The sequence below is a fragment of the Triticum urartu genome, chromosome 7A (genome assembly GCF_056163025.1).
Source record: "Triticum urartu cultivar PI428250 chromosome 7A, HENAU_Tu73, whole genome shotgun sequence".
Taxonomy (NCBI): domain Eukaryota; kingdom Viridiplantae; phylum Streptophyta; class Magnoliopsida; order Poales; family Poaceae; genus Triticum; species Triticum urartu.
Genome location: NC_141879.1, coordinates 38,659,147 through 38,682,901, shown reverse-complemented (window position 1 = coordinate 38,682,901; position 23,755 = coordinate 38,659,147). Strand labels below are relative to the sequence as shown.

General features: G+C 44.7%; 3 protein-coding genes and 1 long non-coding RNA gene across 4 annotated transcripts; 2 read left to right on the top strand and 2 right to left on the bottom strand.

Moving 5' to 3' along the window:
- Positions 1 to 3,923: 3,923 nt before the first annotated feature.
- LOC147957437 (uncharacterized) lies at positions 3,924 to 5,948 on the bottom strand. The gene is made up of 5 exons (XM_087535844.1): positions 5,027 to 5,948; positions 4,885 to 4,939; positions 4,514 to 4,687; positions 4,316 to 4,375; positions 3,924 to 4,206 (listed from the first exon to the last, which is right to left on the bottom strand). Exons 2-5 carry the CDS (start codon positions 4,927 to 4,929, stop codon positions 4,000 to 4,002), a joined length of 486 nt encoding a protein of 161 aa, XP_087391970.1. The 5' UTR covers positions 4,930 to 4,939; positions 5,027 to 5,948; the 3' UTR covers positions 3,924 to 3,999.
- A 4,126-nt stretch (positions 5,949 to 10,074) lies between these two features.
- LOC125530984 (uncharacterized) lies at positions 10,075 to 12,753 on the bottom strand. The gene is made up of 3 exons (XR_007293029.2): positions 12,596 to 12,753; positions 10,658 to 10,750; positions 10,075 to 10,568 (listed from the first exon to the last, which is right to left on the bottom strand). It is a non-coding gene; the product is annotated as an uncharacterized LOC125530984 (long non-coding RNA).
- Positions 12,754 to 14,850: 2,097 nt separating this feature from the next.
- Positions 14,851 to 17,607, top strand: LOC125530983 (uncharacterized). Its single transcript, XM_048695387.2, has 4 exons — positions 14,851 to 15,332; positions 15,486 to 15,675; positions 16,211 to 16,426; positions 17,101 to 17,607. Exons 1-4 carry the CDS (start codon positions 14,914 to 14,916, stop codon positions 17,332 to 17,334), a joined length of 1,059 nt encoding a protein of 352 aa, XP_048551344.2. The 5' UTR covers positions 14,851 to 14,913; the 3' UTR covers positions 17,335 to 17,607.
- Positions 17,608 to 20,799: 3,192 nt separating this feature from the next.
- LOC125518220 (uncharacterized) lies at positions 20,800 to 23,159 on the top strand. Its single transcript, XM_087535502.1, has 4 exons — positions 20,800 to 20,884; positions 21,038 to 21,227; positions 21,763 to 21,978; positions 22,653 to 23,159. The coding sequence occupies exons 1-4, from the start codon at positions 20,826 to 20,828 to the stop codon at positions 22,884 to 22,886; spliced, it is 699 nt and encodes a 232-aa protein (XP_087391628.1). The 5' UTR covers positions 20,800 to 20,825; the 3' UTR covers positions 22,887 to 23,159.
- Positions 23,160 to 23,755: the final 596 nt, after the last annotated feature.

Sequence of the window (23,755 nt, the reverse complement as noted above, 5' to 3'; positions counted from 1 at the left end):
CAACCTTCGAAAAGCATCCGTTATACAAGTTATGGCGATACTCCCGAACTCCCGCCCCAGTACTGGGTGGCGTCGAGGTTATCTCACCAACGAACTGCATAAAAGAGATTTTCGATGTCGGCGTACTAAACTCAGGTATTCCAGAATTGCAACGATAAAAATTATGATGACAACACCTCAGAGCTCAACTCCCCGAGACACTTCCACTAAACCCCTGACAGGAGGCACCAAGACAATGTTCTCATCATAAAACCATCGGAACGATTTCAAGATACCCGCGTGATCCTAAATTTTTTTTAGTGAAATTTGAGAAGAGAAGAGTCAAAACTCTACGTCAGGATGCCTTACCAGAGCGATGAGGAGACTGGGAAGTAAAAAGAATTCCTAAACTCTCCGATATATAATTCCTAAATGACTCAAAACATTTTTCTAGACACAACTCGGCTGCTAAAAACGATCAAGCAATGGGGCTCCTAAGGTCGGGGAAGGCTCTGATTACCAACTTGTAACACCCTCGATGCGACTATATCTCCCACGTGTCGAGGCACGACTTAGAGGCATAATCGCATTGAAGGCATATGTCGCAAGTCAGGCAATCATCACAAACATCCCATGTGATATAGATAATGATAAGGGATAACATAGTTGGCTTACACTCGCCACGTCAATCAAGTACATAAATAACATACATCATCCAAACACTCATGGCCCGACTACGGCGCCAAAATGAAAAATAACCCAACAAGCGACATGGTCCCGATCACCCCCAACAGGGCACCACTACTGATCATCAGGAAAGGAAACATAGTAACGCTGAGAGTCCTCGTCGAACTCCCACTTGAGCTCGTACGCGTCACCTGGAGCGGAATCACCTGGACCTGCATCTGGTGTAATAGTAATCTGTGAGCCACAGGGACTCAGCAATCTCGCACCCTCGCGATCAAGAGTATTTAAGCTTAAATAGGTAGCGGTAGGGTGAATATAAGTGGAGCTGCAGCAAGCGGCTAGCATATGTGGTGGCTAACTTATCCGCAAAAGAGAGCGAGAAGAGGAGGCAAAGCGCGAGCGAGAAACTAGAGAGCAACCTGCGCAAACATTACTCCAACACCGTATCCACTTCCCGGACTCCGCCGAGAAGAGGCCATCACAGTAACACACTCAGTTGATTCATTTTAATTAAGTTAAGGTTCAAGTTATCTACAACCGGACATTAACAAATTCCCATCTGCCCATAACCGCGGGCACGGCTTTCGAAAGTTCAATCCCTGCAGGGGAGTCCCAACTTAGCCCATGACAAGCTCTCACGGTCAATGAAGGAATAGACCTCCTCCCAAGATGTTCCGATCAGACTCGGTATCTCGGTTCTTCAAGACACTTCGACAGGTTAAAACTAATCCAGCAACACCGCCCGAATGTGCCGACAAATCCCGATAGGAGCTGCACATATCTCTTTCTCAGGGCACACTCAGATTGTCCTAGGTATGGGTAGGCCAGCCCAGAGTTGCCCCTGGTGTCCACCGTCAGCTGACAGGTGGACCAACACTCAGAGGAGCACTGGCCCGGGGGGGGGGGGGTTTAAATAAGATGACCCTCGGGCTCCGGAAACCCAAGGGAAAAGAGGCTAGGTGGCAAATGGTAAAACCAAGGTTGGGCATTGCTGGAAAAGCATTAATCAAGGCGAACTATCAAGGGGTTCCCATTATAACCCAACCGCGTAAGGAACGCAAAATCCGGGAACATAACACCGATATGACGGAAACTAGGGCGGTAAGAGTGGAACAAAACACTAGGCGAGAGGCCGAGCCTTCCACCCTTTACCAAGTATATAGATGCATTAAGATAACAAGATAATATGATGATATCCCAACAAGTAAATAAACGTTCCAACAAGGAACGGCCTCCAATCTTCACCTGCAACTAGCAACGCTATAAGAGGGGCTGAGCAAAGCGGTAACATAGCCAATCAATGGTTTGCTAGGACATGGTGGACCTGAACATTACAAAGTAAAACATGGCATGGAGCTACTCAAATAGCTTAACAAAAGTCCCTTAGTGACCTTGAGCCAAAAGGGATCAGAAAATATACTAACAAGCACATGAACATAGCAAAAACATAATCAGTTTTCAGACTTAGTGAAAACTGGCACATGCTGAAATATAACTCAAGTAGGCATGTTTACGAGCTGGATGCACTCATCACGGTGCAAGTCATGGCAAGACAAGCATACATCCATCAAGAAGGCACAAAATGCAAGCTAGACATAGCAAGAACAATGGCATAGCATGCACGGATCAACTACAACATCACCAGCAAAATTGCAAACAAGTTGACAATCTGCCCAGATTCACAACGAAGAAAAAGTAGAGCTCGATTGACTCAAGCTAGGGTGCTCCATAATTGCAAACAAAGAGATGGATGGCTAGAGCACTACAAGATTAACAAAACTCCTTTACTGATCATCCTTAAAAGAGGCAGGGATCACTAGGAAACAACATGAACATGTGGCATCATGAGATAAACGATCCCAGGACTTAGTGAAATTACTAAGTCCCTGAAAATAGAGTTACCGAGTGCACCACTTTGCAATCTTGCACTAGTCACCAAACACATCACAAAAATACATGGGTTGCACCTCTGGAAAGATGAAAAAACCCTTAACAAAACATATGTAGAGCATCAGGGCATCTCCTGCACACAACAATCGTGGCAAAAATGACAAATGTCTAAGATGGAGTAGCAGATCTGACAATTAACTCAAGTAGCCCTCTTCTAACAGCATTTCGGGCATCAAGATGAGCTCAAATGAGAATGATGCAATGGAATGAAATGGTGTACTCTCCGAGATGAACATTTTGATATGCTATATGCATGAATCGGAGCTACGGATGCAAAGTTACGGGGCCTCGAACAGGGGCACTTGAATCTGCAATTTCGGGAGTTAGTAAAAAAACACCACCTAGGGTTACTGTTCACGGATCCCAGATCTAGCTCACATCACTGTTCACGGCGGCACGCACTGTAGCAAGTCGAGGACGAGGTCGCCGGACTTGGCAGGGTCTTCGCCGGAGATCGCGGGGAGGACGGGGGAGGGCTGCGGGGTCCCGGACTTGACGGCGCCGGCGGTTGGAGACCTCGGGCGGCGCGGGCGAGGCCGGACCCGGGCGGCGCGACGAGCTGCACGGGGCGGCGTGGCGAACTCCGGCCACCGGAGCGGGGGGGCAGACGAGGTGGAGCGGCGGAGGCGGCGGGGCGCGGCGCCGGCTGCGGGGAAGAGGAGGCGGGCGGCGGCGCGGTAGATCTGGGCCGCGGGGGCCCCGGATGGGCCTCGCGGGCCTTGGCGGCGGTGGCGGCGGCGCGCCACGTGGCAGCTTGCCACTGGTGCGGGCGGGCGGCGGACGGAGTGTCCGGCGCGGGCGGACAATGTCCGGCGCGTCGGAGGGGGATCCGAAAATCGGGGGAATTTTAAATAGGCACAGGAAGAGCTAGGAGAGTCCAAATGAGGTGCGGTTTTCGGCCACGCGATCGTGATCGAACGCTCTAGATCATGGAGCAGAGTTAGGTGGGTTTTGGGCCGAATTGGAGGGGTGTTGGGCTGCAACACACACGAGGCCTTTTCGGTCCCTCGGTTGACCGTTGGAGTATCAAACGAAGTCCAAATGATACGAAACTTGACAGGCGGTCTACCGGTAGTAAACCAATGCCGCTTGGCAAGTATCGGTCCAATCCGGAAATGTTTAATCCCCACACACGAAAAAAAGCTAGAAATGACCACCGGAGGAGAACGAAGCGCCGGAATGCAAAACGGACAATGGGGAAAATGCTCGAATGCATGAGACGAACACGTATGCAAATGCAATGCACATGATGGCATGATATGAGATGCATGACAACGAAAACAACACACGAAGACAAAGACCCGAACCCGAGAAAATAAATATAACTTGACGCTGGAAACGGCAAGAGTTGGAGTACAAATTGGAAAAGTTATATCCGGGGTGTTACACAAACCCCCTGGGTACAAGACAGCCGACCAGCTCCAGCAGATAGCCAAAACAACGGTTCCTAACAAGCTGGACCCTGTGGTGGCTCTTGCACATGAGATTGACAATCTCAGAGAAGCATGGCATGCTGCACCGGCTGTAAGATTTAGTTGCAATCTCATCAATGGTGGCCTTTGTTGTGGTTGGGTCAATCCTTGCTCTCTGCTGCAAAAATATATAGAAGGTAAAAAGGTGTATGAATTTATTTGAGCTGGAAAACTATAAAAAAATGGAACCCCAACTGATGAAAAAAAAAGAAAAAGTAGTGATGTACCTTCTTTTTTCGTTCCAAAAGAGCTTCCCGTCGTTCTTTCCTTTGAGCACTCTTACTCAGCTGGCGGAAGGAAAAACAAAAAAATCCATTAGGTTGGGGGCAAGAAAAAAAAGGCAACAATTCATGCATTATCTATTTTTTAAACAATAAAAACAAGAAAAAAGAAAAGTGAATATTTATAGATAAAGTGATACACACCGAAGTCAGAACTTCTTCATACAGCAAACCCTCTGATGCTTCAGTGTCAGTGATCTCGACATCATAGCCTCTCTCTTCTAAATCAGTATCTTCAACACACTTATCTCTGCCTTCTTCATTTCTATCACTCCCAGGTTTCCCTCCTTCAACTTCAAAAACTGTACCTGTGTGCGGCTGTATTAAAAAAATGCATATGATACATTAGTGTTGCAAGTAACTTCTATCTCTTGGAACATACTCTAGGCCAAAAAATATAAACAGCAAATACAACACACATATGTTCCAGGTAACTTCCTTCTTTGCTCATGCTTACAGAAAAACAAAAGCAGTAGACATTGTAAGCATACAAAGGGTGGTTGCATTTAACATACCACATTGTTTAAGCAATCTCTTGTTAAGTCTTTAGACTCCTTCATATGATCCTGTCTGAAAAAAAATGATGATGAGATTCAAAAAAAAACTGTGCAAACAAGGGGTTAAATCAAAAACACAGAAAAAAGACCGAGTACATACAGTTTTAAGCTGTTGACCTAACCCTTCTTTCAAGGAGGACTCGGTTTTAGTTTCGATCCCGCGTTCAATCTACATGCACGCATCCATCACACTACTAATAAAAAAAGAGGCACTAATCTATCTAAATATATATCGCAAAAGTGGATTAACACAGAAACAAAAAAGGAAGACAAAAATACCACTGGATACCCTCTCAAATTTTACTGTGGCAGTGAGCTAAGAAAAAAAGAAAAACTGCACAAAAATCATTCAATAAAGTTATGCATCAGAGAGTGTTGTGTCGATCTTGAATCTAAATTCAGATTAGGGGAAATCAAACACAAAGATTGAGATCATTTCAGTTAGTAGGGCGGGCTTGAGAAAAGATGCTGCTTAGTGAGATGCAGGAGGCCCAAGACAAAAAAATCCATATAAAAAGAATCTGGGAGTGTTTCTTTTACTAGTTACGAGTACATTAACAAATCCCAAACGTGCTTTGCTTTGGGCTTGCTTCATCTTAGCCGGCAGCTTTGGGATGATGATAGTTTCGATGTTGGCAATATTACGAGATGCCCTAATTAGCCGTGATGAATAGCGGCAATCTCCTATCTCCAGAGAGACAGAAGGTAGTTGACTAGAAAAAAGGGTAAAAACTATCAACTACAGTGGGATTAAAAAACACTTGTGAATGATGTTGTTTCCCTTCCTGCACTAGTCTCTGAAGATAACAAAATCACCAAAAGCCTCCAGGGATAATACAAAAATTTGATTAGAAGACATGTAACGTATCTTCAGAAACCAGCGAGAGAAAATGAAAAAGCATGTCTCACCCTCGACTTGAGTGATAGAACGGAGTCTGGCTAGAAACGGCCAGCAAATCAACTATGACATACTATCTCTTCACTACAAAGACATTTTTAGAGTAAAATAGTACTATGTATAACCCCACACTGGCGCAGCCTGATGTATAACACCACACTGGCCCCAAAAAATGAATTATCTCAGTATGCCGAATGCCTCAGAAAAATCCAAACAAGCATTGGCAATGCTCGGTGCAAGCAGGCAACTGAGCAGACATCAGTAACAACTAAGTACGAGTACATCACAGCAGAATTCAAAAATAGTTACCTTCGAAAAAATACGAGGTCGAGCTAAAACAAAAGCACTAATTCGCTCCCCTCAGATTCGTGATTCGCCCCAATAAAAAAGCAGAAAAAAAATACTTGTAACTAGTGAGGATGGTTAATCCGTTCACATATTTCTACTTGTAACTAGTAAAAGGAAACACTCCCAGATTTCCTTATGGAAAATGTAAAACATCAATTGTCTATTTTTGGTAGTTCAGACAAACAAAACCAAAAACAGGCACTACAAATGCAACATTTCATGAGTTGGAGACAGGAAGCCAAAAAGCGGGACAGCTTTGGGAAAAATATATGTGGAAAAATTGATGTTGATATGATTAAGAGATGCTGTATTTAGTTGTGACGATCAGCAGCAAAATCTTCCTACCTCGAGAAGACACAGAAGGTAGCTAAAATCCATCAACTACAGTGTTTAAATAACTAACAGTTGCAGATCACTTGCACGGGAGTATTACAGCAAGGCTGACCACTTACAAGCATGTTGCTTAAGAAATTAAGACATATCTACTAACAATGAACTTGCATACTTCTAAAATTCACAACCACAGAATGTCTATTGACAGTGAACAGAATTAGACTGACGCTCTCATGGAGCACAGAAAAATTCAGACGCAGTCCTACCAAGTTCCCCATCCCGCTGACCGGGCGCGGCGCTGGCTGGGGTGGCGCCGGAGAATGATGGAGAAGACGGACGTGCTGCCCCTTCCCCCTTCTCGTCGGGCAGCACCACCGGCACCCACCATCTGACGGACCACCACGCCAGTTACCCATCCCGCTGCCCGAAAACACACCAAAAATCCCTCTTCCGGACTTGCAATTTCCTCTCGGAATCGTGATTCTCAACAATTATGAACCCTAGACTACAGAAAAATTGACACCCGCAGCTCGGTTTCACCTCGATAGGGGAAAAGGGGTCGTAGCTCAGCTCACCTCATCAGCAGGGCACGAGGACTCTGGAGGGGCGCCCGGATCGCCGAGCATCTCCTCACGGGCGTCACCGAGCATCTCGTCGCCGTTCCGACCAAGCAAAAACAGTGTACTTGTGAAAAAAATGTTTGTAAAAGGACATGCAACTAGGCCCCATGTCTCTCGATGCCGCCCCCTTCGACAAAACAAAAGCCCCCCTAGTTGCTACCAATCTAGAAGACATGCAGTTGCGTGCCTACTATGGGACATGCAACTAGGTCCCATGTCTCTCGACGCCGCACCCTCCGACAAAACAAATCCCACCCGCTAGTTGCGAGCAAAACTAGAAGACATGTCATTGCACGCCTAGTGTGGTACATGCAACTGGTCCCCATGCCTCTCGACGCCGCCCCCTTCCGACAAAACAAAGACCCCTCCCCCCCAGTTGCAACCAAACTAGAAGACATGCAGTTGCGTGCCTAGTGTGGGACATGCAGTTGGCACCTCTCCCCATACAAACAAGAAATTGAAGTCGAGTTGCAACCAAGTTATAAGGCATGCAATTGCGACCAAGTTAGAAGACATGCAGTTTCGTGCCTCCTGTGGGACATGCAACTGGGCCCCATGTCTCTCGATGCCTGCCCATCCGACAAAACAAAAGGTCCCCCCCCCCCCCAGTTGCAACCAAGTTAAAAGACATGCAGTTGTGTTCCTAGTGTGGGACATGCAACTGGGCCCCATGCCTCTCGACCCCGCACCCCTTCGACAAAACAAAGACACCCCCCCAGTTGCGACCAAACTAGAAGACATGCAGTTGCGTGCCCATTGTGGGACATGCAAACTGGTGCCTCTCCCCATACAAACAAGAAATGGAAGTCGATTTGCAACCAATTTATAAGGCATGCAGTTACGACCAAACTAAAAGACATGCAGCTGCATGCCTAGTGTGGGACATGCAACTAGGCCCCATGCCTCTCGACGCCGCCCCCTCCAACAAAACAAAGGCCCCTCCCCCAGTTGCGACCAAACTAGAAGACATGTAGTTGCGTGCCCATTGTGGGACATGCAGCTGGTGCCTCTCCTCGTACAAACAAGAAATGAAAGTCGAGTTAAAACCAAGTTATAAGGTATGCAGTTGCGACCAAGTTAGCAGACATGTAGTTTCGTGCCTCCTGTGGGACATGCAACTGGGCCCCATGTCTCTCGATGTCAGTCCATCCAACAGAACAAAAGCACCCCCCCGAGTTGCGACCAAGTTAGAAGACATGCAGTTGCGTTCCTAGTGTGGGACATGCAACTGGGCCCCATGTCTCTCGACGCAGCCCCCTCCGACAAAACAAAGACCCCCCCAGTTGCGACCAAACTAGAAGGCATGCAACTGCGTGCCCATTGTGGGACATGCAGCTGGTGACTCTCCCCGTACAAACAAGAAATGGAAGTCGAGTTCCAACCAAGTTATAAGGCATGCAGTTGCAACCAAGTTAGAAGACATGTAGTTCCGTGCCTCCTGTGGGACATGCAGCTAGGCCCCATGTCTCTCGATGCCGGCCCATCCGGAAAAACAAAAGCCCGCCCGAGTTGAGACCAAGTTAGTAGACATGCAGTTGCGTTCCTAGTGTGGGACATGCAACTTGCCCGATCTCTCTCGGCGCTGCTCCCTCTGCCAAAACAAAGGCACCCCCTAGTTGCGGCCAAACTAGAAGACATGCAGTTGCGTGCCTGGTGTGGGACATGCAACTGGGCCCCATGCCTCTCAATGCCGCCCCCTTCCGACAAAACAATGACCCCACCCTCCAATTGCGACCAAACTAGAAGACATGTAGTTGCGTGCCCATTGTGGGACATGCAACTCGCGCCTCTCCATGTACAAACAAGAAATGGAAGTCGAGTTCCAACCAGGTTATAAGGCATGCAGTTACCAGTTGCTACCAAGTTAGAAGACATGCAATGCCGTGCCTCCTGTGGGACATGCAGCTGGGCCCCATGTCTTTTGATGCCGGCCCATCCGACCAAAAAAAAGCCCCCCCCCCCCCGAGTTGCGACCAAGTTAGAAGACATGCAACTACGTTCCTAGTGTGGGACATGCAACTTGCCCGATCTCTCTCGACGCCACTCCCTCTGACAAAACAAAGGTCCCCCCTAGTTGCGGCCAAACTAGAAGACATGCAGTGGCGTGCCTGGTGTGGGACATGCAACTGGGCCCCATGCCTCTCGACGCCGCCCCCTTCCGACAAAACAAAGACTCCCCCCAGTTGCGACCAAACTAGAAGACATGAAGTTGCGTGCCCATTGTTGGACATGCAAACTGGTGCCTCTCCCTATACAAACAAGAAATGGAAGTCAGGTTGCAACCAATTTATAAGGCATGCAGTTGCGACCAAACTAAAAGACATGAAGTTGCATGCCTAGTGTGGGACATGCAAATGGGCCCCATGCCTCTCGACGCCGGCCCCTCCGACGAAACAAAGACCCCCCTAGTTGCGACCAAACTAGAAGACATGCAGTTGCTGCCAAACACAATGCGGCCATCATCAGCAGTTTTGTATGAGATTTTTTTTGAATCTGCCACCACCCACACAAATACCGACCAACCCCCTGTTCTTCAAACGGCGTGGCAGTAGCAACTTTCTTGGGTATTTTCTATGCATCATGGAAAAAAACACACAAAAAAGAGACAATTATGTGAGTGTTTTATCAAAACCATGAAACTTTCTTTGGTCTTTGAATCATTTCAAAGAAAAGGGTAAAAAAACAATTTAGATTTTTTACTTGAAAAGCATACTGAAAAAAAAACTGAGCATGAATACAGGTTCAAACATACTTGCAGATACTAAAAACTCCTGCAAAAAAGTCTTATATTTTTAATTATGCAATTTCCAGCTCAGAAATCATATTACCCCGCCCCTTCTCTTTCCTAGGAATCAGATTTGCGTTATGTGTTCAGATATATATACTTGTAGCATACCCATACAAAAGAACTAAAAGAGAAAAAAGGAAAAAAGAGATACGTACCATCATGCCCAAACGAATGTCTGTCCTTGTGAGGCGGTGAAAGAAAGGAAACCCGATAAAATCATCACTGAGAGGCAGTGGCCCTTGTAGCTGAAAACCCTCTGTCTCATTAAGCAGAAGCACCATAGTGCAAACAATGCCTTCACCACCATCGCTTGAAGCTTCTCCATCCTCATCATCTGAATATGAATCTTCAATGGGATCACCCTCTTCCATAGGCTGTTCATCTTCGGAGCCGTTGCCCACCTGGATCACACAAATAGCTGCCCTAGGCGAAGGTTCATCCAGGAAGAACACCACCATCTGACCCTTCCCCAGCTTGTTGTCATCATAGAACTTCCTCCAACCTCTCCCATACATAGCGCTCTTTGTACGACCCTTGTAACACTTTACAGTGTATGTCCGTTGGTTTGCCACAAACATCACCCTATCTCCTGTCACATTGTTGAAACGGGCCCTTTCATTGCAAGGCACAACCTGATTTGAACACACACAAAAAACTAAAAAATACAAAAAGTTAGGAGTGACGTCACGACAAAAGTTTTGAGTATTGTGATGACATTAGTACAAAAAGTTAGGAGTGAGTTACCCCTGCATTGTTGGACTCCTCCCATGCAAACATGCTGAAACCACTTCCCTTGCTCTCATAGTTGCAATGGTTGAAACAAACTCCACAAACCTCCTGTGCACATCCAAAAAGGAAGCAAAAAATAAAATAAATTAGAATGTATAACTCACTAAAAATAACAGTTTACAGTGCCATTTCTTTGTTCTCAGATATATATATATATATATATATATATATATATTTCACCATGTATTCATGCAGCTTTATGATTGTGAAAAAGCCCAAAAACTATGCTTACCAGATGGTACAACCAAAAAAAATTACATATAAAAAATTACTTCTGCTGTAAAAGACTAGTGGTTCAGTTTTGGGAAAAGAGAGAACGAAAAGTATTGATGTACATGTGGTTACTATTACACTCTTCTGAAATAGGAAATACAAACAAAAAGAAGTTTTCAAATAGCTTCACACAGGGCCCATCAGGTTCCTGAAGTTAAATCCCTGCCCACCCAAATGACAAAATCTTGCTTTTAATACGTTTTTATGACTAAAATTAATTCACAGAATGATGCTAATCCAGGCTAAGATGTTTCATTTTTTGCCACTCGACAGATCAGAAAGTACTCCTGTGAGGTCATGAGTCTAAACTCTGAACTAAAAGTACCTACATAGAAATTGGTGGTGCTACTAGTACTACCTCCAGTAAAAAAAATACAAAAAGGTACTAATCACTCTGTTATAGCTACTTGGCTTTACTGCTAGTTCTAATCAGTGCCACATAAGTAACTAGGTTGCCCTTGAAAAATCTAAAAAAAAAAGAGAAAGACGGCACCACATACGCTGCTAGCAGATTTGAATCAATCAACTGATCGTTAGTTGACTATCTATGATAGATCCTAGCGGATTTGATCAAGCAAACTTGGTGCTAACTTTGAACATGCATATTTGGATCAGGTGCTCTAACACTGCACAAAAGTGAAAAGTGTACAAAGACATACAATGTTAGGCTCAAGTGCAACAAAAAATCAGCAAAAAATGCAATAAAAAAATACAAGAGGCTATGAAGATATAAAACAGCACTAGCAATATGCCTATACTAACTACCACTGGAAGTGACACTATGAACATAGAAAATGGTAAAATGAAACTATGGTTAGTAAGATGAACATACCAACAAGTCTGAAACTATATTCAGTCGTATGAACGTACCACTGCAAGTTTGAAACCATGTTCAGCAAAACGAACATACCACTGAAAGTCTGAAACTATGTTATGTACCACTGAAATTCTAAATCTTAACTATGGACATGGCAATCATCTATCATGAAAATGTACAAAAAAGCTATGAAAGTCTGAAAGTCTGAAACTACTAGTCAACTGAAACTACTAGTCACTGAAAGTCTGAAACTACTAGTCCACTGAAACTACTAGTCATTGAAAGTCTGAAACTACTAGTCCACTGAAACTACTAGTCACTGAAAATCCTTTATGAACGTATCACTGGAGTCTGAAACTACTGGTCAACTTCCTCCGGTGAAAAAAGATACATCATCCTCTACTTTCACTGGGAATGATTTTGCATTCTATTGACACACAAAAACAAAAATACAAAAATCTTAATGATAGAAACGCTATAAACAAAAACAAAAAATCATGTAGATTACTTTAATCAAACAAGTATCCATGAAAAAAGAAAAAGGGATCTACATTATATGCATACATGCAAACCCTACATATACCACTAAAATTCAGCATGCATCTTGATACACACGAACACAAAAGAAAAATGAAAAAAAAAATCTAATAAAAATACAAGTGCTACACACTGGGGGGCGATTCTCAACTTGAAACTACTAGGCCGTATTACTTGATACAAAAAAACCTACAGCCCCACTCAGATCTATTGGGGGTGCGTGCAAACAAAAAGAAAAAAACACAAGCAAAGCTTCTGGGACTCACTTGACCAGATGCACCGGCCATCCTTCTCTCTGTCTGGTAGTGCAGGAGCGGTCGGATCTGAAGGTCAAAGAACCCCTCCGGGAACACCAAGCACTTGTACAGATTTGGGAGAGGGAGAAAATGGAGAGAGTGGAAAGGATAGAGATGAAATGACTGCTCGCTCCCCTCCTCATAATTACCCCGGTGCCCGCTCCCCTTCCCTTCCAGCGGCCCGAGAAGAAAAAAAAACAACGGAAGAAGCCCATCCCGAGACAAACTGCCCAGCCCACAAAACCACAAACGCTTGCCCGCGGCCAAGCTTCGACGTAAAAAAGGAAACGGGCCGGTCCGCGTCTTAGACAGGCCGAAAAAGGACACAAAAGCGACCAACGCGAATCTATAAGCAAGAAACAGATCGGACGGCTAACCAGTCGACTGAGACTTCGTGAAATCTCAGTCGACTGATTTTTAGCAGCGCCGTATCGGTAATGTTATATTTTTGTTAACAGCTAGCACGTTAAAGCATCTTTTTTAGAAAAGGAAATATATTAATATCACATCTTCTACATCGACTAATGCATATAGCTATTCTTTATTACAAGCACAAAGCTCCTTAGATGTATCTTAACCTTGGATCGATGTTACACAACAAGCCGTACTAAATGCCATTCTTATTAGGAATTACCTGTAGCAGTACAATTTCCATAGTAATATAACCTCTCGTAATCAACCGCTTGATAGACGCACAATACCAGGTGAATGGTCCCAGTTGTGAAGATAAAGTTCCCTCAGCCACCTCGCTGTTGACACACTCAGCACACACGGGCACTGTAAGCTCTGAGTATGTTTGTCTCCTAGTCTCCTTTAATCAAAGATGGAGATCAAAGGGAGAGAAAGATATTTCTTCTACGCACGTTGGAGTCCGAATCTTCAAGAGCATATGCTGAGCAGTGCGTTCCTGTGCTCGCACACAGCCAATACACAAGCAGCCAGACACGCACAGAGGCACATGCATGCACGCGCACGCTGCACCGAGCACGCGAGCTGTCGCGCTTGTCCTCTCCTGCCGTGTTGCACGAGCACCTTTTACTTAGAGCACCAGTGACCAACCTCCAGCAGAGCTAAGCACGCCAAATGCATGTGTATTATTGAATCTTTCATGTGAATTTTTTATATGAATTCGTATTTCGAAACGTTGCAGTATCCCTGTCCAATTGATAACTATCATACACGCACTCTAAAATTAATGGCCACATGTATGTTACTATAAATTGACTATTTGCATGGTACAGTCTCTTGACCTACCGAGTTTTTCTTTCTGTGTGTTCTAGTAGACTTAGAGAGAGCAGAGAGGTAGAGAAGGCAACCAAAGAGATTTGAGAAAGAGCGTAGAGCCGCCATTGTGCGTATAAAAAGAAGAGGAACACTGTATTGTCGGCAGAACGAGTTAGAACTCACCTACCGCGGCCTTGGATTCCAGAAATCACATGTAGAAATCAGCATGCCTAGTGCTGCCGTGTCTGCTGTAATAGACTGAAGCAGGAATCATGCAGTGCTTTAATCAGTGTCGTCTGCGTAGGAATTAGTACACAAGAGACCTTTGTGCCGAGGCAGCGCATGAACGTCCCAGTGCACAAGAGAGCTACCTGGTGCACTGCGTAGGAATCAGTAAGATACCCTAAGAAGGGTAGTTTGAGAACTCTCATATTTTTTCGTAATCGTTTGTGGGCGGTTTGAAAGTCGCCATTAAAGATGTCCTAAGAAGTGTAGTTTGAAAACTCTCATATTACATTGCTTGGGAGGGTCTGGGCAACATATTTTATCATAACCTCTCTGGCGTCATGCAAAAGCGTTGAAGTGAAGTGTCTAAGTCAGCTGGTTTTTAAAGAGCAACTTGTACACGAATAGACTGTTGCAGCATATCCAAAAAGGGGGTAACTATGACCGACTGTCCATCACTCACACGTCCATACGCCGGCTCTCTGGTCTGCCATACGCAGCCACAGATGCTCGTGGCGCGCCTGCGCCGGCGCCGGAGTCCGACAACGACGTCCTGGACCAGTTTGCGACGAGGGCGTCGGCGGCCTCCCTGGGGCTGTAGACGTCCCACCACACATGGCGCTCCGGCGTGTCGCACGCCATCTCCTTGCTGACGCACCCCTCCGTCGCCCACAAGGGGCCCAGCCCGCAGCACGCCTCCCTCGTGTTTGAGCTAGCTTGCAGTTCCACCCGGGGCTATAAATAGGACTACGTACGCACCTGGTTTTATCAGCTTCCATAGAAAGACAACTTACACAAGTTGAGTCAAGTACCGCGCCGCCGCCACTAGCTAGCAAGCAATGGCCACACCCACCGATGAACCCACCATCACCATGGAGACCTGCGGCGACGTCTCCGACGACCCCACCATGGAGACCATGGGTGTCCTCTCCGATGTTCCCATTGTGAGCAAAAGCCTCCCTATAGGCGCCGTCTCCGCCAATTTCAAGGTCACTCGTGGCTTCGGTGGAATCGCGGAGAACGCCAAGGTGAACGTCGACAGGCTGTATCTGCGCCAGATCATGACGGGCTGGGACGCGAATCAGTCGGATGTGATAAAGCCCAATGCCGTAACTGGGCTAGGTAAAACTGCTGTGAACAACTGGGGGATCTATGACGGCCCTGGCCCCAAGGCGAAACTGGTTGCCAAAACGCACGGCATGCACACATTTGCCGGCAAATGGAGCAATTGGTTCACCCTGGTGTTTGTGGTCGAAAGGTACGTAGAGTAACTATTATTGTTTTGTTCCACGGTTTTTGTTTTACATGTAAGGCCAATAATACATGAGAGTCTACCGGGCATGAAACCACTGCTGAGAATGACCTAATTATTATGTAGGAGCAAAAACGATTATATATATTGTGCATGTAGGTTCGAAGCGTCCACTCTTCAGGTTATGGGAGCTAATGATGAGGATGAGGCAGATAATGAGTGGGCCATTGTAGGTGGGACCGGTGAATTCGCGATGGCTCGCGGTATCATCCAGAGAAGAGTATATAGTGTAACAGACAGTACATTAACACATGCTCTTACTATTGAATTCTTCTGCCGCATGAAGGAGGTAAACCTGTAATTAATTTCAGGTCGCCCTCTTTGCATCATATATTCTAGCTCATTGTTGAATTTCTTCTCGTTATCTGATCACTTTGCATTACATATGCAGTAAAATACTTATCATTTCTTTTCTGTTATTTCGAATCGAGCTCATTGTTGGAATATGTTATACACTGGGGACCCCTACTATCATGTCAGTCTCAATTACATAGCCTAGTAGTAGGTCTTGTAAAATCATATTTGGACGGCCATTTTTAGCCTGTAAATACAAACCCCACCAAGGGTCCATTTGTTGCTCCTAGTAGTATTTTTTTGTAAATACAAACCATGGTATTTTCTGTAAATACAAACCCTACCGTGAGACATAAAGAGGACCTGGTCTCCCAAATCCCCCTATAAAAGGGGTTGAGGGAGGAGAGGTGGAGGACTCTTCATTTTTGCCCTATGACTCTGTTTGGCTCTCTCCTTTATTCCTTCACTCCCTCATTTTGTTGGGCTAAACCAACAATCGTGAATCATGATGCCTGATCCTTCATATTCAGGTCGTCCCTTCACCTACAAAGAGAGGAACAGTTGGTGGAAATAGAGGCACCCTGCCTCGGGAAATGGAAGGCAAATCCCAACGTCTTGAAAATGTGACAATCTACCATGTAGGTGCAGTTGAAGGGTTTCAATTTTCCTACGTTGACGAAGACGGGAAAATCCGCACCACTGATACTTGGGGTCGAGTACATCCTGATCCTTTGCGCAAGACCGAAGTGAGTAGATTTCATATTTTGCTATGCATGTGGGGCGCGGTTGTTTTGCAAATCATGTTATAGTTTATGCCTGGCTTCATCATGAAAGGACGGTGCAAATCTATGTTTGGTTAGAGCTAAACTAACCTAAACTTGACATCAATTTATGGAAAATATTATCAAACGATATGACTCCAAATATAGGTATATATATAGTATAATGAAAATATATATTACTTGTAAAATCATACTCACTACGTTTTTTACATGTCGTATTAGTTTTGTTATAAGTCAAACATTTGTATCTTTGACTATATAGATTCATAACATATATAAGATTTGTTTTTTAGATTTACTATGAAAAATACTTTTATAGTATATAATTCATATATATGTTGTGAAACTATAAGGATGTTTTGAAAATGATTAGATGGTTATTAACGTTTGACTTAAAGCACTGCGACCTCTGAAAGAAAAGAAGAGAGAGGGAGTACGTATAGTTGCTTATTTAGTGATATAATGTAATATCTTTTTATGGAAATTAAGATAGTTTGACCTAACATTATTTTAGACTTATATCTTTTTTGGGAGGTATGGAGTTTGTACCTATGTATATCTTTTGTTCTATCACCTAATTAATAAATACTTGATGATATATCTTTTTTCCTCTTAACTTATTATGTGTTGTTTTACAGATAAAGTTTGGCCCATCAGAGTTTGTGAAAAAGATCAATGGGGCTCAGAGAGGAGGCGAGGGCTGGCTGTCAAAATTTGAGATCGTCACCACCCACAAAACGTATGGTCCTTTTGGAGCTGACAACGGCACTCCAAATTTCAGTTATACCGTGCCGGAGGACGAGACGGTGGTGGGCTTCTTCGCAAACACTGATAACATTTTCGTCACTTCGATTGGTGTTTATACCATCTAAATCATTCAATATTCGACCCTGCGGCAGCCTGCAGTTACCTACATGTTCCTTTTAATCATCAGAGTGTTTGATTTCTTCCCGTTTCCGCTGTTCCAGCAATAAGATGGCTAGCTAACAAGGGTGTGTCCCCCTTGTCTATGCCTATTGCATTGTGATCTTTCATAATCAAATCGGTCGTGTAACATCTTTCTTTTTCTCTTTCGCAATGTTCAATGATGTTTCCAGAGATTGTTTACTTCGGAATAAAACAGATCGTATTGATATGATAGTAAAGTAGAATGAGTAATCACGTTCATGTATTTCCATATCCATATAGCATCAGCCAATCCGCGTCTTCCCAAGCGTCCTTGTTGCTGTTTATTAGGTATGGTCGCCCTAGCGGTGCTACGCCGTGTGCACCTCTATCACTATATCACTGCTATTGATGGCGACTGACCCATGGTCTCGTGCTAGTCCACAGCCTCCTACACTCGTGCACAGTTTCCGCGCACCACGACCGCCCTGTTGCCAATACCCGCCAGTCTCATCTCATGGTTTCTGGTCCAACATTCAGCATCGTGTGTGTCCCACCATAATAGAACTAGCCCAAAATATGCGGACACGCCTAGTGTCTCACTGTGCGTCTCCTGCACTAAGGTCGGGGCTTCTCTCTACAACTCCAGGCAGCTTCATCTTCCTCTTCTTCTACATGGCTACATCTATGCACGCTGTGTACCACAAGAGATATAGTAGCGCATTGACGTGTCTGGCACACTCAAATAGCTCATATATATATATATATATAAAATATGAATTATTTTTAATAGCATTACATTTTAGCACACAACTCATAGTGTGGATATATAGCCTCGAGTGAGTACGTGACAACCTCACATGATTTTAGAATATGTACATGACACCTCTTGATCATGAGATAGCTTTTCTCTCTCTTTTATTAATAAATTTGGAAAAGCCCTTTGTCATACGCACGATCAAGCAAGGGCCCAGGAGGGCCGGCAGGGCGCCGTCAGTGCAGCTGCCGCCGACGTCAAGCTGTCTTATCGAGTCTTATTAGATTACGGAAGAGCTAAGAGATTGAGTTTGCTTTGTTAGGAAGGAGAATACAAATCCTATAAGGATATACGTGGTTGCTTAGAGGCTAAGTCTCCTAGGACTATAAATACAATGGGCCATGTAATTGTTCAATCTTTACGAAAAAAAGAAGTCGAAAGACTCTTGCCCCCCGCTCTCAAGCTCTCTCGCGCACCGCCTCCTCTCTCTCTCCTCCCTTGCGCCGCCGCCCCTGCCCCGCAAACCCTATTACATTTGGTACTCGGAGCCACGTTACGATCAACCACATGGAGGACCTCCACGCCGCCCTCGCCAGTTGGGAAAAGAAATTCATGAATTTTTTTCCCTTACCATCGGAACGCAACATATCCAGATCTCTCCACCATCAAGAGGGAGAACATCAACCAGGAAATCGCCGATCCTCGCATGGAACAGCTCACCCTCGAGGAGAAGCTAGCACGCGTCTGCGACAACATCATCACCGACACCGCAGGCATCGAGCAAGCCCACCCCTATAGCACCGACATCACCACGGTCCAAGCCAGATTGGATCTGGACGCAGTCAACGACGACGATAGTCTTGCTACGGAGATACAGCAAGCAATGATTGCAACCAACAAATCCTCCGTCAACAGCACGATGAAGGAATCCCCTCCATCGGGCACCACAGAAATCATCAAGAAAGCGTCGCACAACTTCCTTAGAGCACCACCAGTACTATAGCCGCTTTTGCTACTTTGCCCAAATCAGACCGTCGACAACGGCTATCCCCCGGTCATCATCTTCAAGCCGGCCTTGGACGATGACAGAAACAGCCCGCAACCACCCAACGTTCACCTCAACAGAAAGATGCATATCCCAAGGAGATCCCAACATCAACACTACTATCAGTCAATTGGGACAAGAGGTAATAAACTATTACACTACCCGAGATTCCGCCTCATCATCCGACAGGAGATCCCATGGCACGCCGAGATACAACACCACAACCGCCCATGCCGCCGTCTACCGGCGAATGATTTGCTTGTCAGGGGTGAATGATAGAGTTACTCAGCTTGTCACTGCCGTCCACTGCACATTCAAGCCCTCAGCAAAATCATGAGAAATAGAAAATGGGTGATTTCGCCCGGGCGCTACATGAGAATGCTTGGGCACGGGATGTGGACCCAAAAGTCAACACCGCTACTCTGCATGAATATCTTACATTGTGGACTTGGACTATTGGAATAGAACTTGATCAGACACGACAAGATGAGGTATTGTGCTCCAGGGAGACAAGTGGCACCTTCACCACGAGATCAGCCTATGCAGCCAAGTATTGGGGTAGTGAAGTAGACCCAACGGCCGAGTTCACTTGGAAAGCTAGATCCCGTTAAATTGCCGTTTTTCGCATGGCTGGCCCTACAGAATAGGTGGTGACCTCCGTCCGTGTTGCGCGGAGAGGACTTGATCATCAGGTCCAACGCCTGTTGTGTAACCAGGAGGAGGAAAGCATAGACCACCTACTTATACGCTGCGTTTTTGCGAGACAGATTTGGGCAGCGATATTCCAGGCCCTGGGCAAGCCAGACTGGGTGCCGACAACGAACGACACTCTCTCGGGATGATGCTTTAGCAAAAGCACCAATGGGACACACAAGAGAATGCTGAATGCTCTACATATTCTAGTCATGTGGGAGATATGGAAGCATCACAATTGCAATTGTGTTGGAGAGAGCTATGCCATCGATGAACTATCACTAGTAGAAAACGGCCATTTGCCCGGTTCGTAAGGCCCATTTGTCCCGGTTGGGGAACCGGGACTAAAGGGTCGTTATTAAAGTCCTAAACCTTTAGTCCCGGTTCTTACACCAACCGGGACAGATGGGTCTCCATGTGGCCACTGCTGCTTGCCCTGACAGGGGGGCCTTTTGTCCCAGTTGGTACCACCAACCGGGACCAATAAGCTACCACGCGTCAGCATTTTAGGGGCTAGGGTTTTTGTTTTTTTTCTGAAAGGGGGGAGTTTCGGGGTTTTGGGGGGTTTTGTATGGTTAATTTTGGGGGGTTTCATATATTGTGTTAGGTAGCTAATTAATTAATAGAGATAAGTGTCCTCTCTCATCTCCGTGCTTGGTTGACGCTAGCTAGTAAGCAAATGAAGGAAAGCATTAAGTACAGAAGTTCGTCATGTACATATTCATAAAGAGAGAAGTGATATCGACCTCTCCTTCTCTGAGAGATTGGTCGAACAACAAGTTTTCGTATATCTATCCGGCGCTACTAGCTACATATATACAATATTAAGATCTCATACAATATAATCCCCTAATTATATATGAACTCATCTTCCAGATGGTATTCTCCGGCTTTATTGATGACGTGGTCAAGAAAGAATCCCGCCACTTCCTTTTGAGGCGAAACTGGTTGCCAAGGCGAAACTGGTTGCCAAAACGCACGGCATGCACACATTTGCCGGCAAATGGAGCAATTGGTTCACCCTGGTGTTTGTGGTCGAAAGGTACGTAGAGTAACTATTATTGTTTTGTTCCACGGTTTTTGTTTTACATGTAAGGCCAATAATACATGAGAGTCTACCGGGCATGAAACCACTGCTGAGAATGACCTAATTATTATGTAGGAGCAAAAACGATTATATATATTGTGCATGTAGGTTCGAAGCGTCCACTCTTCAGGTTATGGGAGCTAATGATGAGGATGAGGCAGATAATGAGTGGGCCATTGTAGGTGGGACCGGTGAATTCGCGATGGCTCGCGGTATCATCCAGAGAAGAGTATATAGTGTAACAGACAGTACATTAACACATGCTCTTACTATTGAATTCTTCTGCCGCATGAAGGAGGTAAACCTGTAATTAATTTCAGGTCGCCCTCTTTGCATCATATATTCTAGCTCATTGTTGAATTTCTTCTCGTTATCTGATCACTTTGCATTACATATGCAGTAAAATACTTATCATTTCTTTTCTGTTATTTCGAATCGAGCTCATTGTTGGAATATGTTATACACTGGGGACCCCTACTATCATGTCAGTCTCAATTACATAGCCTAGTAGTAGGTCTTGTAAAATCATATTTGGACGGCCATTTTTAGCCTGTAAATACAAACCCCACCAAGGGTCCATTTGTTGCTCCTAGTAGTATTTTTTTGTAAATACAAACCATGGTATTTTCTGTAAATACAAACCCTACCGTGAGACATAAAGAGGACCTGGTCTCCCAAATCCCCCTATAAATGGGGTTGAGGGAGGAGAGGTGGAGGACTCTTCATTTTTGCCCTATGACTCTGTTTGGCTCTCTCCTTTATTCCTTCACTCCCTCATTTTGTTGGGCTAAACCAACAATCGTGAATCATGATGCCTGATCCTTCATATTCAGGTCGTCCCTTCACCTACAAAGAGAGGAACAGTTGGTGGAAATAGAGGCACCCTGCCTCGGGAAATGGAAGGCAAATCCCAACGTCTTGAAAATGTGACAATCTACCATGTAGGTGCAGTTGAAGGGTTTCAATTTTCCTACGTTGACGAAGACGGGAAAATCCGCACCACTGATACTTGGGGTCGAGTACATCCTGATCCTTTGCGCAAGACCGAAGTGAGTAGATTTCATATTTTGCTATGCATGTGGGGCGCGGTTGTTTTGCAAATCATGTTATAGTTTATGCCTGGCTTCATCATGAAAGGACGGTGCAAATCTATGTTTGGTTAGAGCTAAACTAACCTAAACTTGACATCAATTTATGGAAAATATTATCAAACGGTATGACTCCAAATATAGGTATATATATAGTATAATGAAAATATATATTACTTGTAAAATCATACTCACTACGTTTTTTACATGTCGTATTAGTTTTGTTATAAGTCAAACATTTGTATCTTTGACTATATAGATTCATAACATATATAAGGTTTGTTTTTTAGATTTACTATGAAAAATACTTTTATAGTATATAATTCATATATATGTTGTGAAACTATAAGGATGTTTTGAAAATGATTAGATGGTTATTAACGTTTGACTTAAAGCACTGCGACCTCTGAAAGAAAAGAAGAGAGAGGGAGTACGTATAGTTGCTTATTTAGTGATATAATGTAATATCTTTTTATGGAAATTAAGATAGTTTGACCTAACATTATTTTAGACTTATATCTTTTTTGGGAGGTATGGAGTTTGTACCTATGTATATCTTTTGTTCTATCACCTAATTAATAAATACTTGATGATATATCTTTTTTCCTCTTAACTTATTATGTGTTGTTTTACAGATAAAGTTTGGCCCATCAGAGTTTGTGAAAAAGATCAATGGGGCTCAGAGAGGAGGCGAGGGCTGGCTGTCAAAATTTGAGATCGTCACCACCCACAAAACGTATGGTCCTTTTGGAGCTGACAACGGCACTCCAAATTTCAGTTATACCGTGCCGGAGGACGAGACGGTGGTGGGCTTCTTCGCAAACACTGATAACATTTTCGTCACTTCGATTGGTGTTTATACCATCTAAATCATTCAATATTCGACCCTGCGGCAGCCTGCAGTTACCTACATGTTCCTTTTAATCATCAGAGTGTTTGATTTCTTCCCGTTTCCGCTGTTCCAGCAATAAGATGGCTAGCTAACAAGGGTGTGTCCCCCTTGTCTATGCCTATTGCATTGTGATCTTTCATAATCAAATCGGTCGTGTAACATCTTTCTTTTTCTCTTTCGCAATGTTCAATGATGTTTCCAGAGATTGTTTACTTCGGAATAAAACAGATCGTATTGATATGATAGTAAAGTAGAATGAGTAATCACGTTCATGTATTTCCATATCCATATAGCATCAGCCAATCCGCGTCTTCCCAAGCGTCCTTGTTGCTGTTTATTAGGTATGGTCGCCCTAGCGGTGCTACGCCGTGTGCACCTCTATCACTATATCACTGCTATTGATGGCGACTGACCCATGGTCTCGTGCTAGTCCACAGCCTCCTACACTCGTGCACAGTTTCCGCGCACCACGACCGCCCTGTTGCCAATACCCGCCAGTCTCATCTCATGGTTTCTGCTCCAACATTCAGCATCGTGTGTGTCCCACCATAATAGAACTAGCCCAAAATATGCGGACACGCCTAGTGTCTCACTGTGCGTCTCCTGCACTAAGGTCGGGGCTTCTCTCTACAACTCCAGGCAGCTTCATCTTCCTCTTCTTCTACATGGCTACATCTATGCACGCTGTGTACCACAAGAGATATAGTAGCGCATTGACGTGTCTGGCACACTCAAATAGCTCATATATATATATATATAATATGAATTATTTTTAATAGCATTACATTTTAGCACACAACTCATAGTGTGGATATATAGCCTCGAGTGAGTACGTGACAACCTCAC